Here is a 25,344-nt window from a genome sequence, read left to right on the forward strand (position 1 = left end):
TGCCATTCAGGAGGCAAGTTTTTCTGTAGACCTTTGATCGTATGAGCAGCCTGTTTGCAGATAGACCACCTAGGTATTGGCCAAAAAAATGCAATATGGCTAACTTTTGCCTGACTTTTCTGTGTTGGCAGTGCTAATGGACTCTCTTGCCTCTGGATAACCACCAGTTTTCGTGGGGACTTATACCCTAGTTTTGAGTATAATTTTGGCCTGTTGGTGAAATTTGGAGGTTGATTACTCTGTGTAAACTTGGCTGTTTGAGGAAACAAGACTCAAAATGTAATTGATAATACTGTTTCAACCATGATTCACAGTGCTATGCTAAAATGACTGTTTATTTTTTTCCCTAGTTGCTAAATCTGTGTGAGGCTGAAGATGCTGCCTTAATGAAACTACCTTGTTACAAAAGTCTTCCATCGCTTGTACCTCTTCGGATTGCAGCCTTAAGTACGTAAAACTTCCTAAACAAAATTTGGTATGTCTTTGTGAGAATGGGCAGTCTTCTTCCCAAGATCAGCAGAAAACTTGAGCGCTTGAAGACTGATGACTGCTCTCTAGAGGACACAGTTTAATGGAGAGAATAATGGGAAAGTATCACTGCTTGCTTAATGGCTAGTATTTAGTTTCTGAAATGAGCCCCAAATATTTTTAGACTAATTATGTTATACAGTATTAAGAAAACTTTAGAACACTGTTAATAGAGTTTCCATTCTTTTACTGTTTTGTGATGTCTGTTGCTTTTGGCAAAGCATGCTATGCTTTAGCTGTCTGTAATTTGAGATGCAATAAAAGAAACTTAAGGAGAAGAACTGTAGAATTAGGGATTTTTCCCCCTCTCTTTTGAAATTAACAAAGAGAACAAATTTACTTTGATATTCGCAGATGCTCTAGCTGCCTGCAATTACTTGCCTCAGTCGAGAGAGAAAATCATTGCTGCACTTTTCAAGGCACTTAATTCAACAAATAATGAACTGCAGGAGGCAGGAGAAGCATGCATGAGAAAGGTTAGTGTATTAAACCAGTATTGCTTTTGAGGCCATTGTTCTCCCTGCTTTACTTTCTTGTTAGAAAGCTTCTTGGGAAAGTTCTCTATGGGAAATAATGGCTGCTCTGTTAAGTTTTTGTTAGTGACACCAGTATAATTATGTTTTGGTCAGATGTGGTTTTGGGGGGGGGGTTGAACTTAACCGTAAAAATTTCTTCTGGTTGAAATTAAGCATTATAAGCTCTTGGACAAGGACCATGGTAAGTCTTTCAATCTTTCCATCTGTCCCATCTTTTGGTCTTTCTGTTTGTTGGGTCTTTGTAAATGTATCTTCTTTTCTAAAGTAAACAGTGTTGGTCCTTCCTAGCAGTTTTGGAAATGTGCATGCCTGGCTTTAGTGTAAAAGCTTTTCTCATGTTTCTTTTTTTGTTCCCAAAAGAAGTGGTAGAAACCTCATAGTTGGTTTTGGAAAAGTAAGCAATGCAGCAGGATTAGACTCTGCATCGCAGTATGGCAGTTACCTTAACGAACAGGACTGGCTGTACTGGTTAAGGTCAGAATCGGCATCCTTGTATGGTGCTACATTACACTATCTATTCTGTGGATGCTAGGTTATTGTGTTAAAAAACCCTGGAAGGATGGTGAAAAGGATATTCTCTCATCGTGGTTTGTTGTCCAGTAGGTATGCCTAACTCTCGTTTAGCAAGTTTTTAATACCATTCTTAAAAATACAGAAAATGAAAAAAAAAAAAAAAATCCTTCTAACCTCCTTGTAATGATGTGTAGATTGACTGGCATATAACAGGGAATATTTGCTCTGTTGCCTTCAGCCAGATTCACAGGCAGTTCTTATAAAGCAGTGTTTATAGCTGAACTTAGAGCTGTAGCAGTTTTTCAGTCCATCTGTAATTAAAATCTCCTACTTGATTATTTTATGGAATAACCTACTGTGTGTCAGAAATGCTTAAGTGCTTCCCAAATCCATCTTGCCACTATATGTATTTCGGGCAATAAACATTGTTTAAACTATTGCATTTTAAAAGTACAAATGAAAAGAAGAAAAATCAATTTAGTGGAATTTATTTTAAGAAGCTTGCACAAAAGTAAGTCCCCTCTCCGTCTGTATCTTAATCCTGTACTCTCTTGCAGTTCTTGGAAGGAGCAACCATAGAAGTTGATCAAATTCATACACACATGAGACCATTGCTTATGATGTTGGGAGACTATCGAAGTCTGACACTGAACGTTGTGAATCGTCTGACATCTGTCACTAGACTTTTTCCAAACTCTTTTAATGATAAATTCTGCGATCAGATGATGGTAAGCTCATTCAAGTTTTCTTTAGGTCTTCCAGAAGAACTTTTTTTTTTTTTTTTTTTTTTTAGCTTACATTTGTATTGTTGAAGAGTCAACAAACAATTCAGTACTGACTCAGCGTATATATTGGAAGTAAAAGATTTTTGTTTCACAGTTAATAGAAAAAAATATCTTTTTAAATATTTTGACTTAATTTCTAAAGAGCTGCTAAACCAGAAAGTTAGGATACCTTTTTTTTTTTTTTTTTTTTTTTTTTAGCAAAGACTGATTATGCTAAGGTCTGCTTGGACAAATTTATCTTTAAACAAGGTGCCAGCAGCATAATATACTAAGGAAACCCTTGAAAATATATTTTACTTCCTAGTGTGCTAAGTCTGTTTTGGTATTTTCTTGATTTATAAAGTGGCGGGAGGTATTGCCCTTCTTATTCGCAGTTTTTAAGCTGTGTATGTGAATTCTTTATCCGTTTGCAGTGATATTTAAATGTTTAAATGCATACATATCAAGCAAATAATTACCAAGTGTAAGCCTATCAGACTTCAGATTTTTCTGACTTTTAATGTACGTACTCTTTTAACCCCTACTTTCTTGAATATGGAGAGGACTTGGCAACAGTGAACTCTTTAATCTGAGGGAGTGAAAATAACTAATCATTTTGCCTTTTGTTTCCTTCAATCCTGCCTCTGCTGCTGCTTTTCTTGTAGCATATGCTGTCACTTCCTAAAATAGAACAGTATAATTAGAACAATACTAATTATCCTGTCTTTATAGCAACACCTGCGTAAATGGATGGAGGTTGTAGTTATTACACACAAAGGTGGACAACGGAGCGATGGAAATGTAAGTTAATGAACGCTTTCATGTGGGAACACAATAAATAAATAGTATTAATGTTTTGGAATTACAGAACTCAGTTGTAAATATTGTCATAACTGATTACACACTTATGTTTTGTTACAAACTAATGAACTTACATGTATATTGAGTATTTGATGCAAATCTTAGCGAGAGGAGCTTCTTAGCTGCTGACAATGGTTACTTTCAAGCCTGTTCCTTACAGGTTGGTGTGAGAACAGCTCAATGATTTTTACTTTTTTTTTTACTTAGGATTTTCTGCTTAGAAATCTGTTCTTCATTGGAATGGCTGATGAGCTCAGCAGCATAATCCCTCTCTTTTCACTAATATGTTTGATGTCCATAACATAGTATTCTGACAATTATACAGAATAATGATATAATCCTAGTTAATTTTAAATCTAATTTTTGAAAACCAAGTTCAATATTTAGCAGTTAAAATCACATTAAAATCTCTCTCCTATCCATACTAGTGGCCTTAATGGTGAGCTGTGGGAAGCTGATCAATTTTCTTACAAATGGAAAATAGCACAGCTTAATGACTACACTGTGTGCTCTTGGCAATATGGTACTGAGGGCAATTCCTGCTTCAGTGTAGTTTCACGTAGATTACCGGAAGTCCCATAATTCTATTAAGATTTTATTAATAACTTACATTAAGTGTTGAGACTTATTATTGCAACTAGGAAAAATTGGCAGGAATTTTGTTCATGTCTTTGTTTTTCAAATTGGAATGAAATTAGATTGGTGTTTTATTTCCCTCAAAACATGGAAATGGCTTAATGGCTTTTCAGTACTCTCTGCTGTCATTGCAAGGAGAGCTTTTAAATCTGAATTAGGTCATTGCTTTGTATTTGACCTAGATTGACCTAGATGGAGTAGAATTTGTTTCTTATGTTTTTAAGTTAAACAGAATTTATTCAGATCGGAGTAGTTCTAAGGCCTTCATATCCTTATTTTGGGATTCACTTTTCCTGAAATGTGGTGAATACAGATACCTTGCAGATCTTTTTATAGCAATAGTCTTTTAAACCACAGTGTGACACCTCCAGAACAGTTTTTAGTTGTCCCTAATTCACATTGAATTGTGAATTCTTCTGCTTTTAATGTTTTCTGTTGATGTTTTATATGTAGTTGTGTGTTCAGTCTCCTCTAAACCTGTAATGTTTTCTTAGTGTTGGTTTAAAACCTAGGTATGTTGAGGGTGAGGTGCACACCAGACTCTTCAGAAGGAAGCTACTGTTGCATCTTGAGAGAGGAGAGAAGTCTATGGAAACATGTTCAAATAGAATTGCGTGACTGCAAAGCTGATTTGAAATACTACTTTTTTCCCCCCAGTTGTTTCTCTAAAGCTTCCTTAAAAATAAAAACTCTAAGAAACTGAAGGAAGGCACAGACAGCGTGGTCTTAATTCCATTGCTGTGACAGTCTGTGTTTGTATGTCCATATGTACAGTGTGCTGTTGCTGTAATTGTACCTTCTAAATGTGGGAAAACTGGGATGGCAGAGCTGGTGGTCAAAGTTGCTGTAGCTGGCCTTTCACTTACTGCGATTTCTTTTTGTCCATAGTGAGATTCAAAAATCTGCCGTAATCACTTAAAAGCAATGTTGGGGAGTGTACTGGAGTAGGTTTCATCGTTCAGACTGAGTGAGTGAGCGATTAGATCTAGGAGACGGTAGGCATGCTGTGGAGAATGGAATTGGTCAGGAAAGCCTTGTGTTTGCTAGCTGAAACAGTAGAGAACACTGTTACGATAACTTTTTTCATGTAAAGTGTTTTCATTTTTTTCTGTTGGCACTTTATGAAGGTGCCATTTGATGCTGCTGCTGCTGGTCGTGTGCAGTGCTCCAGCACAGTGCGGGCAGTGGCTAGTCAGCAAGGCTGCTAAATGAAACATACCGAAAGTCTGTGGAATGAGTTTTCACACGTAGATGGCAGTTCTAGGCAAACAAAGAACTTCAGACATCTCTGTTAAAAATGCTGCATTATAATTAACAGCTATTGTGAAGATCCACATTGATGCCAGAATAACGAAGTTCTTCGTTCACCTAAATAATTTTGACAGTCTTACTCTGTTCCTGAGCTGTGACTGGGCTGTTTAGAGAAATGAACAAATTAAACCAGAACATATTAAGCAGTGTTTAAGATTTAATCCATTTGCTCAATGAATGAAATCTTTGATTTAAGTCCCTTCTTTTTCTCTTCCCTGTCTCCCCAGGGAAAGGCATTTTTTAGGTCATGTCTGGGAATTGACAAAAGTTTTGAATAGTTGGTTGCCTCTGACCGTCCGGCTTGTGAACAGTGGCACCGCAGTGGAAATTCTGCATTACAGTCTGTCAGAAGGACTTTATAGCTTGGTAGTTCAAGCATTGAAAGTGGTTTCAATGTTGCACCAGTTTGTCTTTGTAGATGCTAAAATATTGTTTCCTCTGACTTAATAATCTCTACTATCTTTTTATTCAGTATAAATATTTGAGAAGCTATGTCTAAACAACATACGAGTAGAAAAAAGAATGCTTTCCATCCTAATTCTTAGGAGAGCAATTCAGAGCATGGGAGATGCTCATTGTTTCCGTTCTTTCAGTCTGAGATGAGAAAATAACCCTACTGAAGTCAGTTTCTGTCTGCAGCCTGAAGAATAGCATATCCTGATTTGTTCATTTATTTGATATTTTTGTGGGCATTTTCTTTTCATGCTGTGACTTCTGTTTTGGTTCAGCCTGCCGCGGAGGGGGTAGAGGTGAGAAACTCAGTGGAGGCACCAGGAAGTTCTTTGTTGTTGTGGGTTTTTTTGTTCGCTTGGTTTTATTTTTTATTTTTCCTTTCTTTTTAATTGTGGTTTGTTAGTTCAATTGTGGTGTTTTGGGCAGAGTGCATTGTGCCTTTGAGTGCAGTGCTGTGAATTGTCTTCTCTTTGTCTGTGGCAGAGCTGTTTTGATAACATTGCTGTTAAGGATGTTAAGCATGTTAAGCATGTTTGTACTAGGAAGAGCAGGATTTTTAGTTTCTGTGAAGGCATAAGTACTTTCAAAAGATTTTATATGCGTTCTCAGTGCTGCACTTCAATCCATGAGAGTAGTTTTGTGGGGATCTGTCTAGGCAGATCATGTTTAAGGAGTGGGGCCTAATACGTTGTGTCTAAATTCAGTTGAGGAGATGCAGTGCACTTGGTAATATTCTTTTGTATAATGCGTACTAGAATTCAGTTTCAGAGGGATGGTGAGGGTGGATGTTTCGGTTTTTTTCCTTTCCCTTTTCTTACTGAAGGAAATTCACACTCAACTGAAATATAGTGCCCATTTAAATTACACTGAAAGAAACCCACAAAATTATTTTGAACATCAGAAGAATTTAATATCTAGTGGAAGAACAGAACTGACATTTCTTTGAAGTAACCAGCTGTTTGTGAGATATACTGAACAGTGCTGTGAGAAAGCTGTCTGTCTTTTTCTTTGTGTCTAGTCTGGGGTTGCAGGGTGTGTATGAGAAATTAAACTGGCTTTTTGATGTATGAGCCACTTGGTGTAGTGCAGTGAGCACTCCATAACTCCCCATCACCATTATCATTAAATAGTGTTTAGCTCTTACCTGTAAAACACCACTATACTGACAAAGAATATAAAATTAAACCATGATGTTACAAGGGGGGAAGGGCAGGCTTTCACAAAATCAATTTTCTCCGTACATTCTGGTAAGTAGATGCTATATGTATGTTAAACCTTCGCATTTGGTTGCTGGCTATGCTAATATAGAAGGGGGGAAAAAAAAGGTAGGGTATGTGATACTGTTTTTACATGTTTAGCTGGTAATATTAATTTAATTGTATTCCTTTTTACCTGTAGGAAATGAAGATTTGTTCAGCAATTATAAATTTATTCCATCTGATCCCAGCTGCCCCTCAGACTTTGGTTAAACCTCTGCTGGAAGTTGTTATGAAAACAGAACGAGCAATGTTAATTGAGGTAAAAGTGGAAGTTAACATTGCTGACACTTCTGCTTTATGGTATTTTTAAACGTTAGTATATAATAATTACAATATTTTAGGAATGGTGTAGAAAAACATTTTGTGTAATGAATAAATAAATGAATATTCTCTTCAAGCGTTTTAGGAGGTGTTAACATTTGTCTTAGACTCCTAAAAGTGCCTTTTTGAAATTGTCAGTAAATTCTCATCGTAGATGTTCTGAACATTTTGTATCTGCATAAATGCCAAATCAAATGGATTTTTCTGCATTCTAATAAATGACTAGAAAATACTCTCTACTCTGCATTTTTAATTTAAGCTTTATGAATCTTCCAGGCTGGCAGTCCATTCAGAGAACCATTGATAAAATTTTTGACGCGTCATCCATCCCAGACTGTGGAGCTGTTCATGATGGAAGCCACTTTAAATGATCCACAGTGGAGCAGAATGTTTATGGTAAGCTGTGTGGGGAGGGGAGCAGGAGAAATCCCTCATCTTCACAAATCTGATGAACAAAATTTTTTTCATCTGTTCCGTGTTTTTTTCCCTCTGTGACCTGGTAGTCCTTAATCATGGTTTTACTCTGACTGTAGGGTGCCAATTCTCAGGTTTTTATTTGCCCTGAGATGTTGATTTTATACCTTTCCAGATCATGTAGGATTATTACTAAAGTTGTAGAGGTTATTTTTATGTATGTGAAATATAACCTCTGCAACTTAAGGGAGGAATATAAAATCTACAGGATGATATAGACCTTTGTTATTTTTGCTTTTAAAGGTTGTTATTAAAATTATGTCTTCCCCTTCTGCAGAGTTTCTTAAAACATAAAGATGCCAAACCTCTACGAGATGTACTGGCAGCTAATCCTAACCGATTTATCACTCTGCTGTTACCTGTTGGTACCCAAGCAGCTGTTAGACCTGGTTCTCCAAGCACTACCACAATGCGTCTTGATCTGCAGTTCCAGGCTATCAAGGTATTCATTTATTCTTGTTTGTCTCTGAACTAGATAGTTAAATCTCTTTAGCTACAAGCCTGTTACGTGCAGACTTTCAAGTGTGTGTATGTGTTATAGCTCATAGAAAAACAATTGTAAAAATGTGAACTGTTTGTAGTCAGTCACTGTAGGAAGGGAAAGAAGACTTGAGGTGAACTATACTTTCTTTTCTTAAAAATCAAGTACGATACAAGAGGAAAACATGGCCACAGAAACATCTTTTTAAAATAAGAAATTCCTGTAAAAATCAATATAGACTAGTTTTTATTTGACTTTAAAAAAAAAAAATATTTAAAACCTTTGATTTTGACCTTAAAGAAGTGCTTTTATATAATTTTTTTCTACTGACAGATCTATTGCGTGTTGACTGTGCATTTGTCTTGTTTTGCTTTTGACAGATCATAAGTATTATTGTTAAGAATGATGAATGTTGGTTAGCAAATCAACATTCTTTGGTGAATCAGCTGAAACGTGTTTGGGTGAGTGAAGCTTTTCAGGAGAGACATCGTAAGGAGAATATGGCAGCAACTAATTGGAAAGAACCTAAGCTATTGGCATATTGCTTACTGAATTACTGCAAGTACGTAAAAACATTTATTTCCTATAGCTTGCATATATTTTTAAAATAAATTTTGAAAATACTGTAAAGGTGTGTAGGGGTACTATAAAATGGTTTGTAGTTATTGAAGAGAAAATTTAATATATTTTGTAATACTGCCGTTAGCTCTAAAACCATGCCTCTGACACTGCTTGCTCCTGCCTGTGCTCATTTAAAACCAAGACTAGTTTCTTTATCAAGTCATTAGCATAGTAGTTTGGCTGGGTATTTTTTCACAGAAGCTTTTTTTTAATGTTCTTTTACAGAAGGAATTATGGTGATATAGAGTTGCTCTTCCAGTTGCTTCGAGCTTTTACAGGTCGATTTCTCTGCAATATGACTTTCTTAAAAGAATACATGGAAGAAGAGATCCCCAAAAACTACAGTATTCCCCAGAAACGGGCTTTGTTCTTCCGATTTGTAGACTTCAATGACCCAAACTTTGGAGATGAGCTCAAAGCCAAGGTAACGAAAGCAATTAAATCAAAGAAGCCTGGAATTTAGGTTTAGTTTTCTTCTTGGGAACAAGGGCAACAAAACTTGCTTACTTAAATGTCAGTGAGTTGGATAATTGGCAGAGTCATTTAGGTGAAAATATCATACCTGAAGAAGAGTGATAATAAACAGAGACAGCAATTTATCTTGCTTTCAGTGCTGACTACTTCAGATTACACTTTCTAAGAATCTTTGCCCTTTAAGGGGGAAGGGGGGGGGGGGGGGGAATCCATGTGTATCTGTTTCTTTAAGGTTTCATGTATCACTGCCTTTTGTAAGGCAGCAAGTGTGTCTAACATGCAGGTTTGCATATGAAATTACTCGAATGTTGACTGCTGTTAGAAGAATCCAGTAGTTGAATATAATCGTTTTTTTGTTTGTATTCTGTAGGTGCTGCAACATATCCTGAATCCGGCTTTCCTGTACAGCTTTGAAAAGGGAGAAGGTGAACAGCTGTTAGGACCTCCAAACCCAGAGGGAGATAATCCAGAAAGCATCACTAGTGTTTTTATAACAAAGGTAAACAAGGATTGTTTACATTAAAGTGTTGGAAAATTAAAAAGTTGTTTCTCTCATTTGGCTTTTCAATCCTGATTTGAATTAGTTGTGCTATTTCTAAATACTACGATCAGGTATATCAAATCACATCATAATTTTGAACTGGTGTGAGATCCCTCAGTCATCATTAGGATTGGACTTCAGTTCATGGTACCTTTACAACTTGAATGTCTGTCTTCAGAAATGGGGCTTATATGGCTGTAATCCCAGTCTTTTGCATAAGCAAAGATTTCCATGACTGGACATCAGTATGTTTGTAATTCACATTGATTTCGTTGAACCAGTTAGGAGTTATAAAATAGGTGTTGTTAAAGAGGAGGATTGTGGGGGGGTGTTGTGTTTGGGTTTTTTTGTCATCCTCCTGGCGTCGTCCCCAGTAGGTTAGCACTTCAGAAGTTCCTAGGTGTGCTTGTTATTTAAAAGTTCTCAACTCAGGAGGTTGTTTTGTGGGTATTAAACTGAATAAAAAAAGTGGTATACTTTATTAGTCTTACTAAAAACTGCTCAAAAAGCAAAAAAAAACTATAATAAAATTGGTTTTTTTGTTTTTCTGTTTTTATTTTTTTTGTCTTTTTTTTGTCACTGTTCTTTTTTCTCCTCACCTTTCTCCTCTCCTCTTGGATCATCCCTGGGACTAGGTACTTGATCCAGAAAAACAGGCTGATATGCTGGATTCTCTCAGGATATATCTCTTGCAGTTTGCAACACTTTTGGTTGAGCATGCTCCACATCACATTCATGACAATAACAAAAACCGGAACAGCAAACTACGACGCCTCATGACATTTGCTTGGCCTTGTCTCTTGTCCAAGGCTTGTGTGGACCCAGCATGCAAATACAGTGGACATTTACTTTTGGCACACATCATTGCAAAATTTGCCATACATAAGAAGATAGTTCTGCAGGTATTGACTATGGGCTTGTATTCATACATGTAAGGGATGTTGATAAGTTCTTTAGTGGGCTTTCTTTTATTTAAAAATGCAGAGGAGAGGGTGCACAGTAGTTTGGGATACTTAGTTTACTTAGTTAAAAAAAATAATATATATATACGTACTTTGGATACTTAGTTAAATTCGTATGCAACAAAGAAAGAAGCAGCAAGCCAAATATTAATACAAATTTATTTGGGGGTAGAAGAGTATAGAAAGAGTTTTGATGGTAAGGGAAGAAAGAGAGGGTAAATGGGACAGTGAAAAGTCCTCTTGATTGAATTAGGAAAATTGGTAATGCTTCTTCATTTTAAAAAATACACACATTTCAGTTGTGGTAGAATGTGGGGACCGAAGGAAGACTTGAAATTGCACAGTGGAGAGGGAGGAAGAAAAAGGGAACATAAGGGAAACGGAAATATATGCTGTATACCTCTCATAATGAAGTATCATCATGTATTTAACAAATTATGGGCCTTCAGGAAAAAATGGTGTTTAGAGAATTGTGTATTGTAGTTTCTTTTTCTTTATAAATGCTTTATTTTTGAAAATATATGTAATATTAATGTTGATCAGAATCTTTGCTGTTTAGGTTTTTCACAGTCTTCTAAAAGCTCATGCTATGGAGGCCAGAGCTATTGTCAGGCAAGCGATGGCTATTCTGACTCCGGCTGTGCCTGCTCGAATGGAGGATGGACATCAGATGCTGACTCACTGGACGCGAAAAATCATTGTGGAAGAGGGTCATACAGTTCCACAACTAGTACATATTTTGCACTTGATAGTACAACATTTCAAGGTACTTGCACCAGTTCTGGCAGTCACGGTATCTCAGATACCAAGAATGTTAACTGCAGTTTGCTTAGAAAACTATAATCTGATTTATATGGTTTATCTTGAAAAGGCATCAACTGTCTGCAAAGCTATTTATTTAAAACTGAAAACTATTAAAATTAAGCAGCAAGCCACTTATTAAGCTTTATCACGATTGAAGTCAGAATGTTAGGTGAAAGTCTGCAAGGTTAATTCATTGCACATGCATTAGCAGTGCTCTTTAACAGATCTGTGAAGATTCTTTAAGTTGTTTAAAAAAAGTGCAGAACGATATTCTTTTCCATCCTCCAGTAATTCTTGTTTATTGACTTTATATATTCTGTGGGGTTAACTAGACAACTTTTATCTCCAGCTAATGTATGTTGGGAAGTATTAAGCAAATGGAGGAATGCTGCAGAATATCTATATAGGAGTATTTTTGAAACTGTATTAAAATACGACGTGAAGTAACAGCTACCTAATATACATTTAAGTCGCTTTTCATGAATCAATGCCTCGGTGCTTTTTGAAAAAATATCTGAGTTCAAATGTGAGTTGTAGCTCTCTAAAAGGATCAGCAAAAAATTGGAATGATTGGTCCTTGAGAAAAATAATGTATTTTCAAAAAAAATCTTCATTTGGGTATATGAAACCAGTAGTCACCACTGAAAAGTTTTATTTGCAAAACACCAGTTACTTTTCCAGATTGCAAAATTTGAACATGGTACAGATTTAGTAGGCTTTGAGATTAAAGACACTTTTACCGTTTTGCTTTATATTGGCTCTGTTTTTGTGTAGAATTTTATTGGTTAATGGCTAACATGACTGTGAAACCTTCTTTTCAGGTTTATTATCCAGTGAGGCATCACTTGGTTCAGCATATGGTTAGTGCCATGCAGAGACTGGGCTTCACTCCCAGTGTTACAATAGAGCAAAGAAAATTAGCTGTGGATCTTGCTGAAGTAGTTATTAAGTGGGAATTGCAAAGAATTAAAGACCAGCAGGTAGGAAGTCTAAAGAAACTGGTAAAGATTGAACTGTTATACAGTTAAACGCTTTTTTAACACATACATTTGTGATATTTCAGCCAGATTCAGATATGGATTCAAGTGCAAGTGGAGAAGGAGCAGGTTCTGCCTTATCTGCTGTTAAGAGAGGGTTGTCTGTGGATTCTGGCCAAGAAGTAAAACGATTCAGGACAGCTACAGGAGCAATAAGTGCCGTAAGAGAAAAATTTTGTTCAGACACTCTGAAATTATAACCTGCATTCACTAAGCAATTTAGTGCAATTATTTTTTTTCCACCTAGCTCAAAGCTCCCTGAATTGAAAGTTAAGGTTTTAAAAAATATTTTAAATTTGTTGTACTTGTTGTTATCCTTTCCAGTGTTGCTTATGGTTTTTGTGTTTTGTATACCTGCAGGTATTTGGACGTAGCCAGTCCTTGCCAGGAGCTGATGCGCTTCTTTCCAAGCCGATTGACAAGCAGCATACAGATACAGTCGTGAATTTCTTGATTAGAATTGCTTGCCAGGTAATGTGTTTATTCCGATATGCAAATACCAATGCGGGATTAGTAGTCAAAACCATAAACACCTCTTTTCGTAAGAGTCCTTTTATGCTTAGATTATTCTAGTGTTTGTGTACTTTATATTGCTAAAAGGTCAGAAACTTTAATGTGAAATTGTAGAAGTAGTAAAATACTTCTGTTTTAAGGAGGAAAGAAACTGAATTTGGTAAAATTTCTGTGTGTTTTTGATGTCACAAATGATGGATATTATTCAAGAGAAGTATGCTTTAGCTTCTTATTGTTGGCATTGTATGTTTAGAGCTTGCCACAGGGAGTGTGCACTTTAAAATTAAAACTTCAAATGTGAACAGTTGCAATCCAGATTCTGAAATTTCGACTCCATTTTACTGTGCTATTGATCATTTCTAGTATTTTTACTAGAAATGTTTGTTTATTCTTTACTTTCTTTTTCAAGCAAGTACTATATCATCAGGAATGACATGATTGAAATGAACATGAGTAGTAGAATTTGGCTGGAGCCAGGCAGACTTCAGAAAGTGCCCATAAGCGTTTTTTTTTTAATTCGTTTATGTATTTGCCTGATGCTGCAAAGTATGCTTGTTCTATTGCCTAGATTTAACGGCAAAAATATTTTATCCAAAAACTAGAGAGTTTATAATAGGGGAAGACTATGTGAATTACATCTCTAAGGATAATGATTGTAATTGTGTTTTCAAGATCAAATACATGGTATTACTTCTTTTCACGCAGCATGTAGGACTAAAGCTTTTCACCATATTTTGTAAGAATTAACTTTTCTAGAGTGGGGAAAATTAGCAGGGTGTAGCTCAAAGCTGACAAATTTTATGGCTTCTCCTTCTGCAGCAGACTCAGCTGGTAAGTAACGCGGGATTTTATACTCTGCAGTCCATTGCACAGAATAGACACACTCTCGAAGTATGAAGATGAATTGAAGAAAGAGCTACGTGTGTTTACACATATCTTGCAAACAGAAAAGATTAACCATCCTGAGCATGTTCAGAGTTGTAGTGTATGGGATTAAACTTTTTTCAAAATATACCTTTGATGGGTGATTTGGGGTAATTAGCTAGCACTTTAGACACCAGTACTGATGTTTACTTGTCAGCTTTTTATGTAGTTAAATACTCTGTGACTATACTGATAAAACTATGTAAGCTCATCCATTTCAGAAATAAGAAATTATGTGCTTGCTTGGAATGCATAATGAATTAATGAGTTGGTTACAAAAGGGTGTCATTTTGTTAACTCTGATTAATTGCTAGGTAAATGACAACTCAAACACTGCTGGATCTCCTGGGGAACTGCTGTCTCGCCGCTGTGTCAACCTTCTGAAAACAGCTTTACGGCCAGACATGTGGCCAAAATCGGAACTGAAGTTGCAGTGGTTTGATAAGCTGCTAATGACTGTGGTAGGTAACATTCTAGTCCTGTAGGTCTTCAGGTTTCACTAGCCCATACATTGACTGAATACTAGCGATATCTTGATGCTGATTTTTACAGTCTTCGTCTTTTCTTCTTTGTAGTGAACTACATAATCTGTTAAGTATGTGAATTGTATCGGTGGTTATAATTTGTATAGCTGCAGTACTTAAAACATTAAACTAGACTTAGGAGCAGGTGGAGTAACTTCCTGAATTACTTCAATTTTGAAATAGGTTGTAGTTTGCTTGTTTGGATGGTGTTTTTTTGCTTTTCTGTTGATAGAAAGTTTTACATATTGAGATTGCTTTTATTGGTTCTTGGTTTTCTGACTACGTTATGATTATATGAAGTCACTGAAAGGCTGGCTTCCTGTATTTGGTGCTACAACATATTTTGTTTATAATCTCTGTGCTGTTTTTGTGCTTTTTGCCATATAGTAACTTTTTTTACACCTATTTTATTTGTATCATGCTATTTAATAGATTGGTAAATCTTACAGTGTTAAATTTTTAGGAGCTCCCTTGATGTCGCTTTTCTGTTTCTTTGAATAAAGGACTAATATATCCTACTTCTGTAAATTTTAAAATCTCTAAGATTACATGAAAATTTGCTGTGGCCTATTTTTTTCAAACGATGATTTGCATGTGCCGTACTTCAATAGTGCTGTTGTCTTTATGGAGATAGTTCTTGAAAGGGCAAGTATGTACTTTCATCCTTTTCTCCTTCTGTTGGAAGAGTTTTTGATGTGGCTCCATTTGTTATGGATTTACAAATGTTCAGTGCTCCAGGGAGCTCATATTTGTTGCTTTACTCATCTTTTCCCAAATAGTGTGCAACCTGAGTGAAAATTGCCATTAAAAGTCATAATTTTTTTCCTGTTTATGGCATTTGATAGCCTGCAACAGGAAAAACCAGAGTCAATTCTGACCATTGCTGTGCAAGGATTGCCTCGTCCTCATCTTCCTCACTTGCACAGCTGCAAGGCTGTTGTAGTGCCGGTTGATGGAGGCCGTGCAGTAACAGCAGTATGACTTCAGCAAAGCCATGTGCACTGAAGACAGAGAAAGTTGTGAGTACCTGTGTGCTGGCTGCTGAAGAAGAGCTGCACGTTACCGTCCAGACCAGCGTTGGCCCTTGCTTTCCCAAACAGAGGCGAAGATGGTGAAGATGTGAAAATAACATTAGAGCATGCAATTTGGAGAGTTTTATGCTACCAGAATGCGAACTGCTATCGTTTTCCTCTGCCTTTTTCATACAAATCTTCCAGTTTATCATCTTCCATGAATTTGTGGAAGGTGGGCTAAGTGCGCTGCATCTAAGAGTGAGCCAAAATCAAAACCTAGCCCACTCCACTTCTCCTTTGCCCACCGCAAAACAAACATGTCATACCAGCCATCAGACCTGAGGAAGGTGGTGGTTGCTGATGTTTACTTAATACAAGGATATGAGCCCTTTGGAACAGGAATTTTATATCTTAATTTTGTGCTATATGGCATTAGTTATACAAGAGGCTCAGAAGAAAAGACTAAGGCTTTTGCAGGAAACAGGCTAATTTACTATCTTGATGATTTTGTAGGCTTACAAAGATATGTCCAGAGATGTTTTATTTCCTTTTTTTTTTTCCTTTTTGTTCCAGATATCCCCTTTTCTAATCTTTAAGCTATAACTTACCACAGAATACGCTGTCTTAGCTCTTCATGGAAGGTCTGTCTCTGAGAGATGTTGACAAGGAGATAAAACACAATCCTCTGTTGAAAGCATTTCTAACCACAAGGTTGCAGGCAAATTTTCAAAGCGAAGGACCACAAAAAACACCAGAAGGAATATACCTGTAAATGCTTAAGTAACACTTCTGTGGTTAAAGATTTTAGAGCACCTTGTATTTTACAGTTTTATATTGTGTGACTTAATCAAAAGATTGATGTAAAACATTGCCAGTGTAGAAACCTCAGCCTTATTACAGCTTGTCAACAGATTTGATATGGATTTACTAATTGTGTAATACTTGATGATTTCCCCCACTCAATGCCTTTTTACGTGTGTTCTCTTCAGGAACAACCCAATCAGGCCAATTTTGCCAACATTTGCACTGGCTTAGAGGTCTTAAGTTTCCTGTTGACTGTGCTGCAGCCCCCTGCTATCCTTAGCAGCTTCAAACCCCTGCAACGAGGCGTCGCAGCTTGTATGACTTGTGGAAACACCAAGGTTTTGAGAGCAGTCCACAGTTTGCTTTCTCGCTTGATGGGTATTTTCCCTACAGAACCAAGTATGTGGCATTTTCTTCCTCCTTTTATCCTTTATTGCTGCATAACATAAGTGATCAAGGGCGGGGTGAAGATACTCTTTGGAATGTGCTAATACTCTTGTTTTATGATTCCTGCATTTAACGGTCCATTTTAGCTTGCACTTTCAACCTCTGTTTAAAAAAAGAAAAGCTGAAATAAGTAATTGTGTGCAATACATTATCCATTGACATAAAAACTTAATAACCTGTGGCTGTCATAACTTTGGTTCAAGAAATGCATGCTATAAATTTAACGTATTTTTGCAATTATAATTTTTCAGTTTCAGAGGTGCAAATCTTTTAGTTGCTAAGCTTTGATGTTTTCCTAAAACAAGGAAGGGAGATAGAGTACAAAAAAGAAAGACGACAGGTAGTGCGCCATGTCTTAATATGCACTAATTTAGGTAATCCTCTCTCTCTCCAAAAAAAATCACTACTATAAGACTTCTCATCAAAATGAGTTATTCAGAAGTAATGGTACACTATTATAAAATACATATTGGTTGTATAATAAAGAGGTTTTTATAAATGAGGGATCTGCTTATGTTACTTTGGTTTGTTAGCAAGATAAAGTTCTGGTCGTGGTATAGATGACTCTGTGTTCACCGTGTAACTGTTCCTTGCCTGTGCTGTGGCTAATGTTACCAAAAGTAAACACAACTCTCTAAACTCTGCAGGTACCTCAAGTGTAGCTTCCAAGTATGAAGAGCTGGAGTGCCTTTATGCTGCAGTTGGAAAGGTTATTTATGAAGGACTTACTAATTATGAAAAAGCCACTAATGCTAACCCTTCTCAGCTTTTTGGTAAGTTTCCCACATCTCTAGCAGATATACGTGGAGTGCGTATTCACGAATATGATCTTTGTCATGAGCTTTTATTCTCCATAAGGAAGCTGAAATCTGTACCATGGAGAGGAAGCTGTGGGAAGCATTTCAGGCTAACTTGAGAGATGAGCTTGGGATGTCTTTTCATCTGTGAAGAAAGGGATTGGGGGTTCATTGCATTCTGTCTTCTGTATGATTTGGGAGCAGTTACTGGAAGTGGGGAGCTGCAATTGTGCCACATGGAAGCCTTCTGTATTTAAAGGGTATAGGAAAAAGGTGCAGCATTCAGATTAAGCAAAATATAAAGTAAAAGTTACTGGAATACTGGGTAGTATTCTGAGATGCAGTAGAATATTTCAAGGAATCTGTGTAAACATTCTTACATTTTATTGCCTTACTCTTTTTCAGTTGTTTTTAAAGTCTTGTTTATCAGCTGATTTAAATAGGGTGGGAAGATTTGTGTATATATATAGATCTTGAGTTCTCAGTAAGTAAGAAATTACAAAAATGCTATTTTTTCTTGAGTGAGCAAATCTGAGTTTTTAGCATATGCCATTCTGAACAGCTGAAATTTTCCTTTTCTTGTTCTTCATACTTAGTTGCTAAAAAACTCAGCTACATAATACAATGGCAAGGATGTATTGCAATAATACAGTTTGGCCTGGAACTGGTTGTGTTGGTAATACAGACCTGAAATTGCACAATTTTGGAAAACTTGCTGATTTTAATGGCAAATGTCCTTCACTATTCTGCTCTGTGATTTGTGTAGATAGTTGTAATTTTGCTTTGGGAATTGCCTATTTGTCAGATGTCAGGATGTGCTATACAACAAACTAACCAAGAAAGATGTTTCTTACATTTTGTCCAGAGCTTGCTTAAAAGCAGCACTACAGTCTGTCAGGTGGTGCACATCTTAGTTATTTTGTGTTTGAGGCTGAACTTTGTGTGATGAATTTTGTACACATCTGAGCACAAAAAGAGATCAAAACTTTTGAAGCAGCCATTCAACGAACAAAGCACACTCCTTTAAATATTGTTGTAGGCTTTTGTTCAATTGTGAAGTTGTAGTAAGGAAGGGGATAGCTGTAGGTGTTTTTAGAGGGTGTAGTTCGGCAGGATGGGCGCACTTTTAAAAAACGGTTAAGTATTTTAAAGCAGATATTGCTAAAACTGATTGGTTTGCACAAACATGGATAAGCTTATGTTGGGATAGGCATCGTTAACAACTGTGTAATTTGAAAGGACTGGGATCTTGTAGGCATAGTGCATTCGTAAACTGTGCTGAAACCAGCTCTTACTGCAGATTGAAAAAGTTAGCTACTGAAACTAATAAGATTAGAAACCCAGGATTGTGTAATGTTTTTATTTACTTGATTTTTAATTACTAAACCAAGGCCTATTCATGTAAAAGTTTTGCTACTTTTTGCTGCTAAAAAAATGTGCAACATTAAGAGTAGTTTAATTTTGGCTGGTTAAATCTCTCTCTCTCCCCCCCCCCCCCCGCCCCCCCTCCCAGATGTTGGAAAAGTAGATACTCTCAATGCCTCTATTTCTGTCCTCCCTTTCTCCCCCTTGACCTCCATCACATGCTTTATACAGACTTCAAAATATTTTGATTAATGCAAAAATAACTTTTTAGTAATAGACTAAAGATTAAAGTTGAAACTGAAGTTTTTCTTCAAATCTGTCTTCATTTATAGTGTTTGTAGCTTGGGTAGTCCCATGCTTCCTTCATGGCAGGACAAAACACAGCTTGAATGTTTTTCTGTACTCGTCCATGAAATGAGAATATCCACGTTGGAAATCTCTACTTTTCTCAGGTCATGCTCAGTAAAAGTTTTACTTCATTAAGTGTTGTTTTTAATTATAGGTACTTTGATGATTCTGAAGTCTGCATGCAGTAACAATCCCAGCTATATTGACAGATTGATCTCAGTTTTTATGCGATCTCTGCAGAAGATGGTCAGGGAACATTTAAACCCACAGGCTACAGCAGGAACAGCAGAAGCAAATACAGGTATTGCACTATATAGTTTAGGGGTGTCAATTATTTGATGTGTTGTAAAGTATTAAGATCCCTTCATCCTAAAGGGATCCAAATGATTTTGTAGATTTGTGTGCATTATTACATATTGAAAAATACTTTGGCATTAGTGAGAAATACTACTAATGTATCAAACGATAAAAATGCACTTTGAGGTCTTGTTAGGTGCTTACTCTATATCAATTTCAGTATTAACCCAAACACTTCAGTGAATGATTAGTGAATATTTGCTGAGCTACAGCATTTAAGAATTTCAGTATTTCTATAAAGAGTTTATAGTGTTGAGGGGAGAGGGGCTGAATTTTTTTGCTTATTCTGTGCTTTTGCGTTTTTTTACTCCTTCCTATTTGATAACATTGGAACAGCTTTGTGAAATGAACTTGTTGGAGCTGATGCTTTGTTTTTATCTTAAAATAGCTTCTTCACTCTGTACAATTCTGTCATCAAATGGATTAGGTCGTGAGTCATTGAAAAAAGTCAGATGTTCTTGTAGAAGAAAATCCAGTGCTAGTAACAAGCACTGTAATTTATTAATGAATAAGCTACTGTAGAAAATACTTCGAAAGAATTGCTGCTGTTAGATTCCCAGCCCATATTTTAAATAGTTAAATGAGAAAATTGCAATTTTTATTAATACTGGGAAACAGGTGGAAAATTACTAAACTTGACAGATAAGCCAATCAGGAAACTAACAGGACAGAATAGGTTTGCTCCATCATGGAGTACTTCATTCACAAGTTTAACTTTAGTTTTTCCAGTACTGGGGTTCTGTAACGCCTTTTACCAAAGATTTACTGAAATGAAACCACACAGGCTTGCCTTTAGAATTTTGAATGGATTTGGGTTGGGTTTTTTTTTGTTTTTTTTTTTTTTGTTTGAAGGAGTCTGTCTCAGTTGTTCAGGAATGGAAAGTAGTTGTTCTGAAAACATTATTTTTGGGGATATATTTCCAGGTAATAGATATGGTTGTTGCTATTTTTAAAATTACAGTAGCTTACCTTGAAAAAAGTTTTACTAGGTGTTTTATATGCATATACACAAAAAAACAACAACAAAGGATTACAATTATCTGTAGCAGGTACAAGTGAACTGGTGATGCTAAGCCTGGACCTTGTGAAAACTCGGCTGGCTGTGATGAGCATGGAAATGAGGAAAAATTTCATACAAGCTATTCTGACATCTCTCATTGAAAAATCTACTGATGCCAAAATTCTTCGTGCAGTGGTAAAAATAGTGGAAGAGTGGGTGAAAAACAATTCCCCAATGGCAGCTAATCAGGTAAATTGAGAAGATAATGCTCTCAAATATTGAATAACTATAAGACACTGTTACAATTCATCAGTTTTTGACAGGGTTATAAGTATCTGTTGTGTATATTTAGATGCACTTGATGAGGGTTGGAATATTTTGCATCTCCTGTAAAAGTAACTGGATTTAAAGATACTTGGCATTTTATAGGCTTATATTAGGTGTTTGATCTCAAGTGCTGTTTTGCTGAGTACTTGTTTTAAAGTAGAAGTTTTAAAATATGTTTTACATTAACATGGATAAAGAGATTCTTCAGGAGGAGGAGGAGTAATGCAGGTTTAAATTGTGTTGTTCCTGTAACGTTTTGTGGCTTCTCAATTTGCTGTATTTTCTGTTGGAGTTGGATACGTGACAACCTAGTGCTGTATGAAAGGACCTACACTTTTTACAAATATACATTAGATTTTTGTAATCATTGAACTACTTAAACCTGGTTTTAGTCATGATTTTAAAATTCTCTAGCATATATTAGAAGGATAAATGCTTGAGTTATTTAAGAACTATGACCTTCTACCAAGCTATTCTTCAGTACTTCAGAAGTGAAAAAGGGATATAAAGGATGGCTGAGGTGTACTTTGAATGTGCCAGTTCTCTGCACGTTTTAAGATGAATTGACAAAATTAATCACGTCTTCTTTTAACACAGACACCTACTCTCCGGGAGAAGTCCATTTTACTAGTGAAAATGATGACTTACATTGAAAAGCGTTTTCCAGAAGACCTTGAATTAAATGCCCAGTTCTTAGACCTTGTTAACTATGTCTATAGGTAATTATAGCAATTAATCATTTATTGCAGTGTACTGGTTCATAGTTTTTACCATATATGACCTTTATGACGTATCATCAGTCTTTTTTGGTCTGAATTAAGTGATGTCTTCCCCTCCCAGGGGAAAAAAAAAAAAAAGCAAAATCAGTTCATTTCAGTGAGACCACAGTATGCATTACGGAAGACAGTTTGAAAATAGAAGTTCATTAGAAAGGATTTTCTTTTTGGATCCACTAAAATATATTTACTGCCCCAACCTCTTCCTTTCCCGAGATACTGGGGCATCCTTGTAGCCGATTGTATTCTAAACGCTGTGGTAACAGCTGAAATCTGTCTTTTCACATTCATAGGGTATAAATAATTCTTCTTTTCTTGGAAATTTGTTGTAAGTTATACTTTCAAAAGAGTTACTTTGCTAGCTGTTAGGTTTTGTAACATGATGAAATAACTCAAATAATTACCTTATCAACAACAAATGCCAGGCATTTAATTTTGTGCTGACGATTCGCAGTATTTTGAGTTACTGTCTGCTGCTGTTCTGTTTGCTGGTTAACTGTGGAAAGCCCTGGTGTGGACATGGTAGTCAGAATATCATTTGTCATTTCAAACAGAATACAGATATGGCTGAAAGTGCTTCACAATTATGATAAGATTTTATCCTGAAAGAGTTTCTATGATATATTTGTGTCATATCTTGTGGGCTTCTACAGAATATCACCTCTTTTGATTTTTTTGATGTTATATACAAACCCTAGAAGTCTTCTCTCACTAATGTCTCTGTCATTTAATCTTTGTTCATTTTAGGGATGAGAATCTTTCTGGTAGTGAACTTACTGCTAAACTTGAGCCAGCATTTCTTTCGGGTTTGCGTTGTGCCCAGCCACTCATACGAGCCAAATTTTTTGAGGTCTTTGACAACTCTATGAAACGTCGTGTTTATGAGCGCCTACTTTATGTGACCTGTTCTCAAAACTGGGAAGCAATGGGAAATCACTTTTGGATAAAACAGTGTATCGAGGTGAGGAAATTATTTGTATCAGAAATACAATTATAATTAAAGAATTATGTTTTATTCCCCATTTTGCTTGGCTGGGTGTAAAAGCATTGTGCCGTGTGTGTCTTGAAGTATGTATTATCTGTATCAAAGCTAAAAGTACCAAGTCTGCTGCCTCAGATACTTCCTGTGCTGCTTAAAAATAAATGCAGTGTCTAAATTGTGAAATGCTGATGTTTGGAAGGTGGCTTTAATATTAACCTTTAAAATCTATTTTTCTCTGCAAAAAGCTTAATGACCAGGTTTATACTGCTTAAGAAAACCTATCTCTTATTAATTATAGTAATTATAAAAAAAAACCCACAAGAATTATTACAGTGGATGACTTCAAGAAAACTGTTAAGGCTAGAGCGTCTGCTCTGGCCGTATGACAGTGGTTAGGTGGGATTGCATTGAAATGAAATTGCATTTTTGGCTGGCTTATTTAAAACAAGATGGGATCACCCCCACCCCACATTTCTTAACAATCTGCATATTAAAACATGACTTCAGAGTGACTGTGAGGATAACTTTGTACTCTTAAAAGCATTAGAACTCCTTCCGGAGAGATAAACCCCAGCATTGTTGGTTTCGGATTTCCCTGAGCCCCACAACATTCACTCTGGGAGGACTTTCATTGTAACGGTGAGAGTTTGTATACATTAGCAGACTGGGGACACTAAATAGACATGTTAAAAAGTACCAAATACAGAATTTAGGCGTAGAAGATTCCTATTTCTTCAGCATTTTCAGGAGAGATTTGAAAACGAATCTTGAAAGTATAGTCATGAACTTGAAAATGGTGACAAAATGCAATCAGATTAAGATGAAAAAATATTAGTGTATTTATTGAATGACGGTGATAAATAGGCCTTAGATGTATTATTGCAAATTTTATCTTACTGATAAATATTAAACAATAGTGATGTTTTCCTTGGAATACTGCAGTTAACTGTGTATTTAGAAACTCCCCTTGCTTTTTCTCCTTGTTTAGCTCCTGTTGGCAGTGTGTGAGAGGAATACAACGATTGGGACAAGCTGTCAGGGTGCTATGCTGCCCTCTATTACCAACGTTATCAACCTTGCTGACAGTCACGATAGAGCGGCATTCGCTATGGTAACCCATGTCAAACAAGAGCCTCGTGAAAGGGAAAACAGTGAATCCAAAGAGGAGGTAACTTCCAGAAAGTACAGTAGAAAAATCTTTGCTGGTGTATAGCTTTTCCTAGTTTCTCATGTAGTAAGTTTGGAGAATATGTGTCCAAGGTGAGGTGCACAGATTGTTCAGTGTATCCTTGTTTAATACATTGTATTTTAACCAAGCATGGGTTTCTCAGAACTTGCATCATTCATTTAGCCTTTTCTTTCCTATAGCACTCTAGTAATATCTGAACCTGAAGAACTAACAGAAATAGTGAGACCTGAAATAAGTTGAGTGGAAGGCTATCTTGTATTTGTATGGAAAAAAAGCAAAAGTGTGTAGAAAATTATCTGCAATCTTTGATTTGTTTACTTCTGTATAGGATGTTGAAATAGACATTGAATTGGCTCCAGGAGATCAGACCAGTACACCTAAAACTAAGGAACTTTCTGAGAAGGACATCGGCAACCAGCTGCACATGTTGACCAACCGGCATGACAAATTTCTTGACTCTCTTCGAGAAGTGAAGGTTGGTATGGGTGGTTGGTTTCTTGACAAAACACTTTAATACTGAAATCTTCAAACTGATCTGACATCCCTTCCCCCCCCCCCCCTTTTTTTTTTAATCTCACACTTTTTTTTAGCTGATTTTTTTAATGTAGATATCTCTTATAATCTGATGTAATTTCTTATTTGCATAGGGTAAAAATTTCTTAAGCCTTCACTTAATTGCTAGTTGTTACTGTATCCCTTTCCTACCAAACTTCAATTTCATCCTACTCCACCTGTAAATGTATTTTAACTGTTCAGTTAAGAAAATAGTGATGGCAGAGACAGGGCAGAGATCAAAAATGTGTATCAGCATCTTGCATTGAAATCATTTCTGAGAAAATAATTTTAGCTGAAAGCTATGTGAAATAATTCTCACAATAGTAACAGCTCTGTCCAATGAAATTGATCATACCTATTACTGAAGTAATAAACTTCTTTCCTATTTTTTAAATTTTAAATGGTTACAGTAATGCATCAGAGTCTTGATCAACATGAAAATAGGATTAAGCTCTTGTTACAGTAGTCTGTATTGCTAGAGGAAACAACTTTTTGACATGTTGGTTGGAAAAGGCATTTGCATTACTGCTTAAACAGCTGTCTAACTCTGAACTGTTTTTCCATAGTACTGAATTGTATTTTTGCCATTTATATACATCTCTTTCTTTTTGTTTCTAGACTGGAGCATTGCTGAGTGCCTTTGTTCAGTTATGTCATATTTCTACACCATTAGCAGAGAAGACTTGGATACAGCTTTTTTCACGACTTTGGAAAATCTTGTCTGACAGGCAGCAACATGTGAGAATCTCTCTCTTCTCACTTAAAAAATCCCCTTTGTAACTGACTGTTGTCCCAGGAAAATGTATTTGTGTCATAAATGACTTGTTCACTTGCTTTGAGGAGTTTG

General features: G+C 36.2%; 1 protein-coding gene across 4 annotated transcripts in view; it reads left to right on the plus strand.

Annotated features, from left to right (window-relative positions):
- TRRAP (transformation/transcription domain associated protein) overlaps window positions 1–25,344 on the plus strand; it is a 96,900-nt gene that overhangs the window by 31,223 nt on the left and 40,333 nt on the right. For all 4 annotated transcript variants that reach the window (XM_056335115.1, XM_056335117.1, XM_056335116.1 and 1 more), the window contains exons 28-52: window positions 351–447; window positions 883–1,004; window positions 2,135–2,305; window positions 3,074–3,142; window positions 7,001–7,120; window positions 7,459–7,578; window positions 7,934–8,098; window positions 8,518–8,699; window positions 8,984–9,182; window positions 9,603–9,731; window positions 10,409–10,675; window positions 11,295–11,501; window positions 12,361–12,519; window positions 12,603–12,737; window positions 12,937–13,047; window positions 14,328–14,474; window positions 16,540–16,753; window positions 17,449–17,574; window positions 19,466–19,612; window positions 20,715–20,917; window positions 21,593–21,714; window positions 22,519–22,732; window positions 23,742–23,921; window positions 24,271–24,417; window positions 25,116–25,235. In XM_056335115.1, the coding sequence (XP_056191090.1) occupies window positions 351–447; window positions 883–1,004; window positions 2,135–2,305; window positions 3,074–3,142; window positions 7,001–7,120; window positions 7,459–7,578; window positions 7,934–8,098; window positions 8,518–8,699; window positions 8,984–9,182; window positions 9,603–9,731; window positions 10,409–10,675; window positions 11,295–11,501; window positions 12,361–12,519; window positions 12,603–12,737; window positions 12,937–13,047; window positions 14,328–14,474; window positions 16,540–16,753; window positions 17,449–17,574; window positions 19,466–19,612; window positions 20,715–20,917; window positions 21,593–21,714; window positions 22,519–22,732; window positions 23,742–23,921; window positions 24,271–24,417; window positions 25,116–25,235 (3,873 nt within the window). The remainder of the gene's footprint in view (window positions 1–350; window positions 448–882; window positions 1,005–2,134; window positions 2,306–3,073; window positions 3,143–7,000; window positions 7,121–7,458; window positions 7,579–7,933; window positions 8,099–8,517; window positions 8,700–8,983; window positions 9,183–9,602; window positions 9,732–10,408; window positions 10,676–11,294; window positions 11,502–12,360; window positions 12,520–12,602; window positions 12,738–12,936; window positions 13,048–14,327; window positions 14,475–16,539; window positions 16,754–17,448; window positions 17,575–19,465; window positions 19,613–20,714; window positions 20,918–21,592; window positions 21,715–22,518; window positions 22,733–23,741; window positions 23,922–24,270; window positions 24,418–25,115; window positions 25,236–25,344) is intronic.

The sequence above is a fragment of the Falco biarmicus genome, chromosome 4 (genome assembly GCF_023638135.1).
Source record: "Falco biarmicus isolate bFalBia1 chromosome 4, bFalBia1.pri, whole genome shotgun sequence".
Lineage (NCBI taxonomy): Eukaryota > Metazoa > Chordata > Aves > Falconiformes > Falconidae > Falco > Falco biarmicus.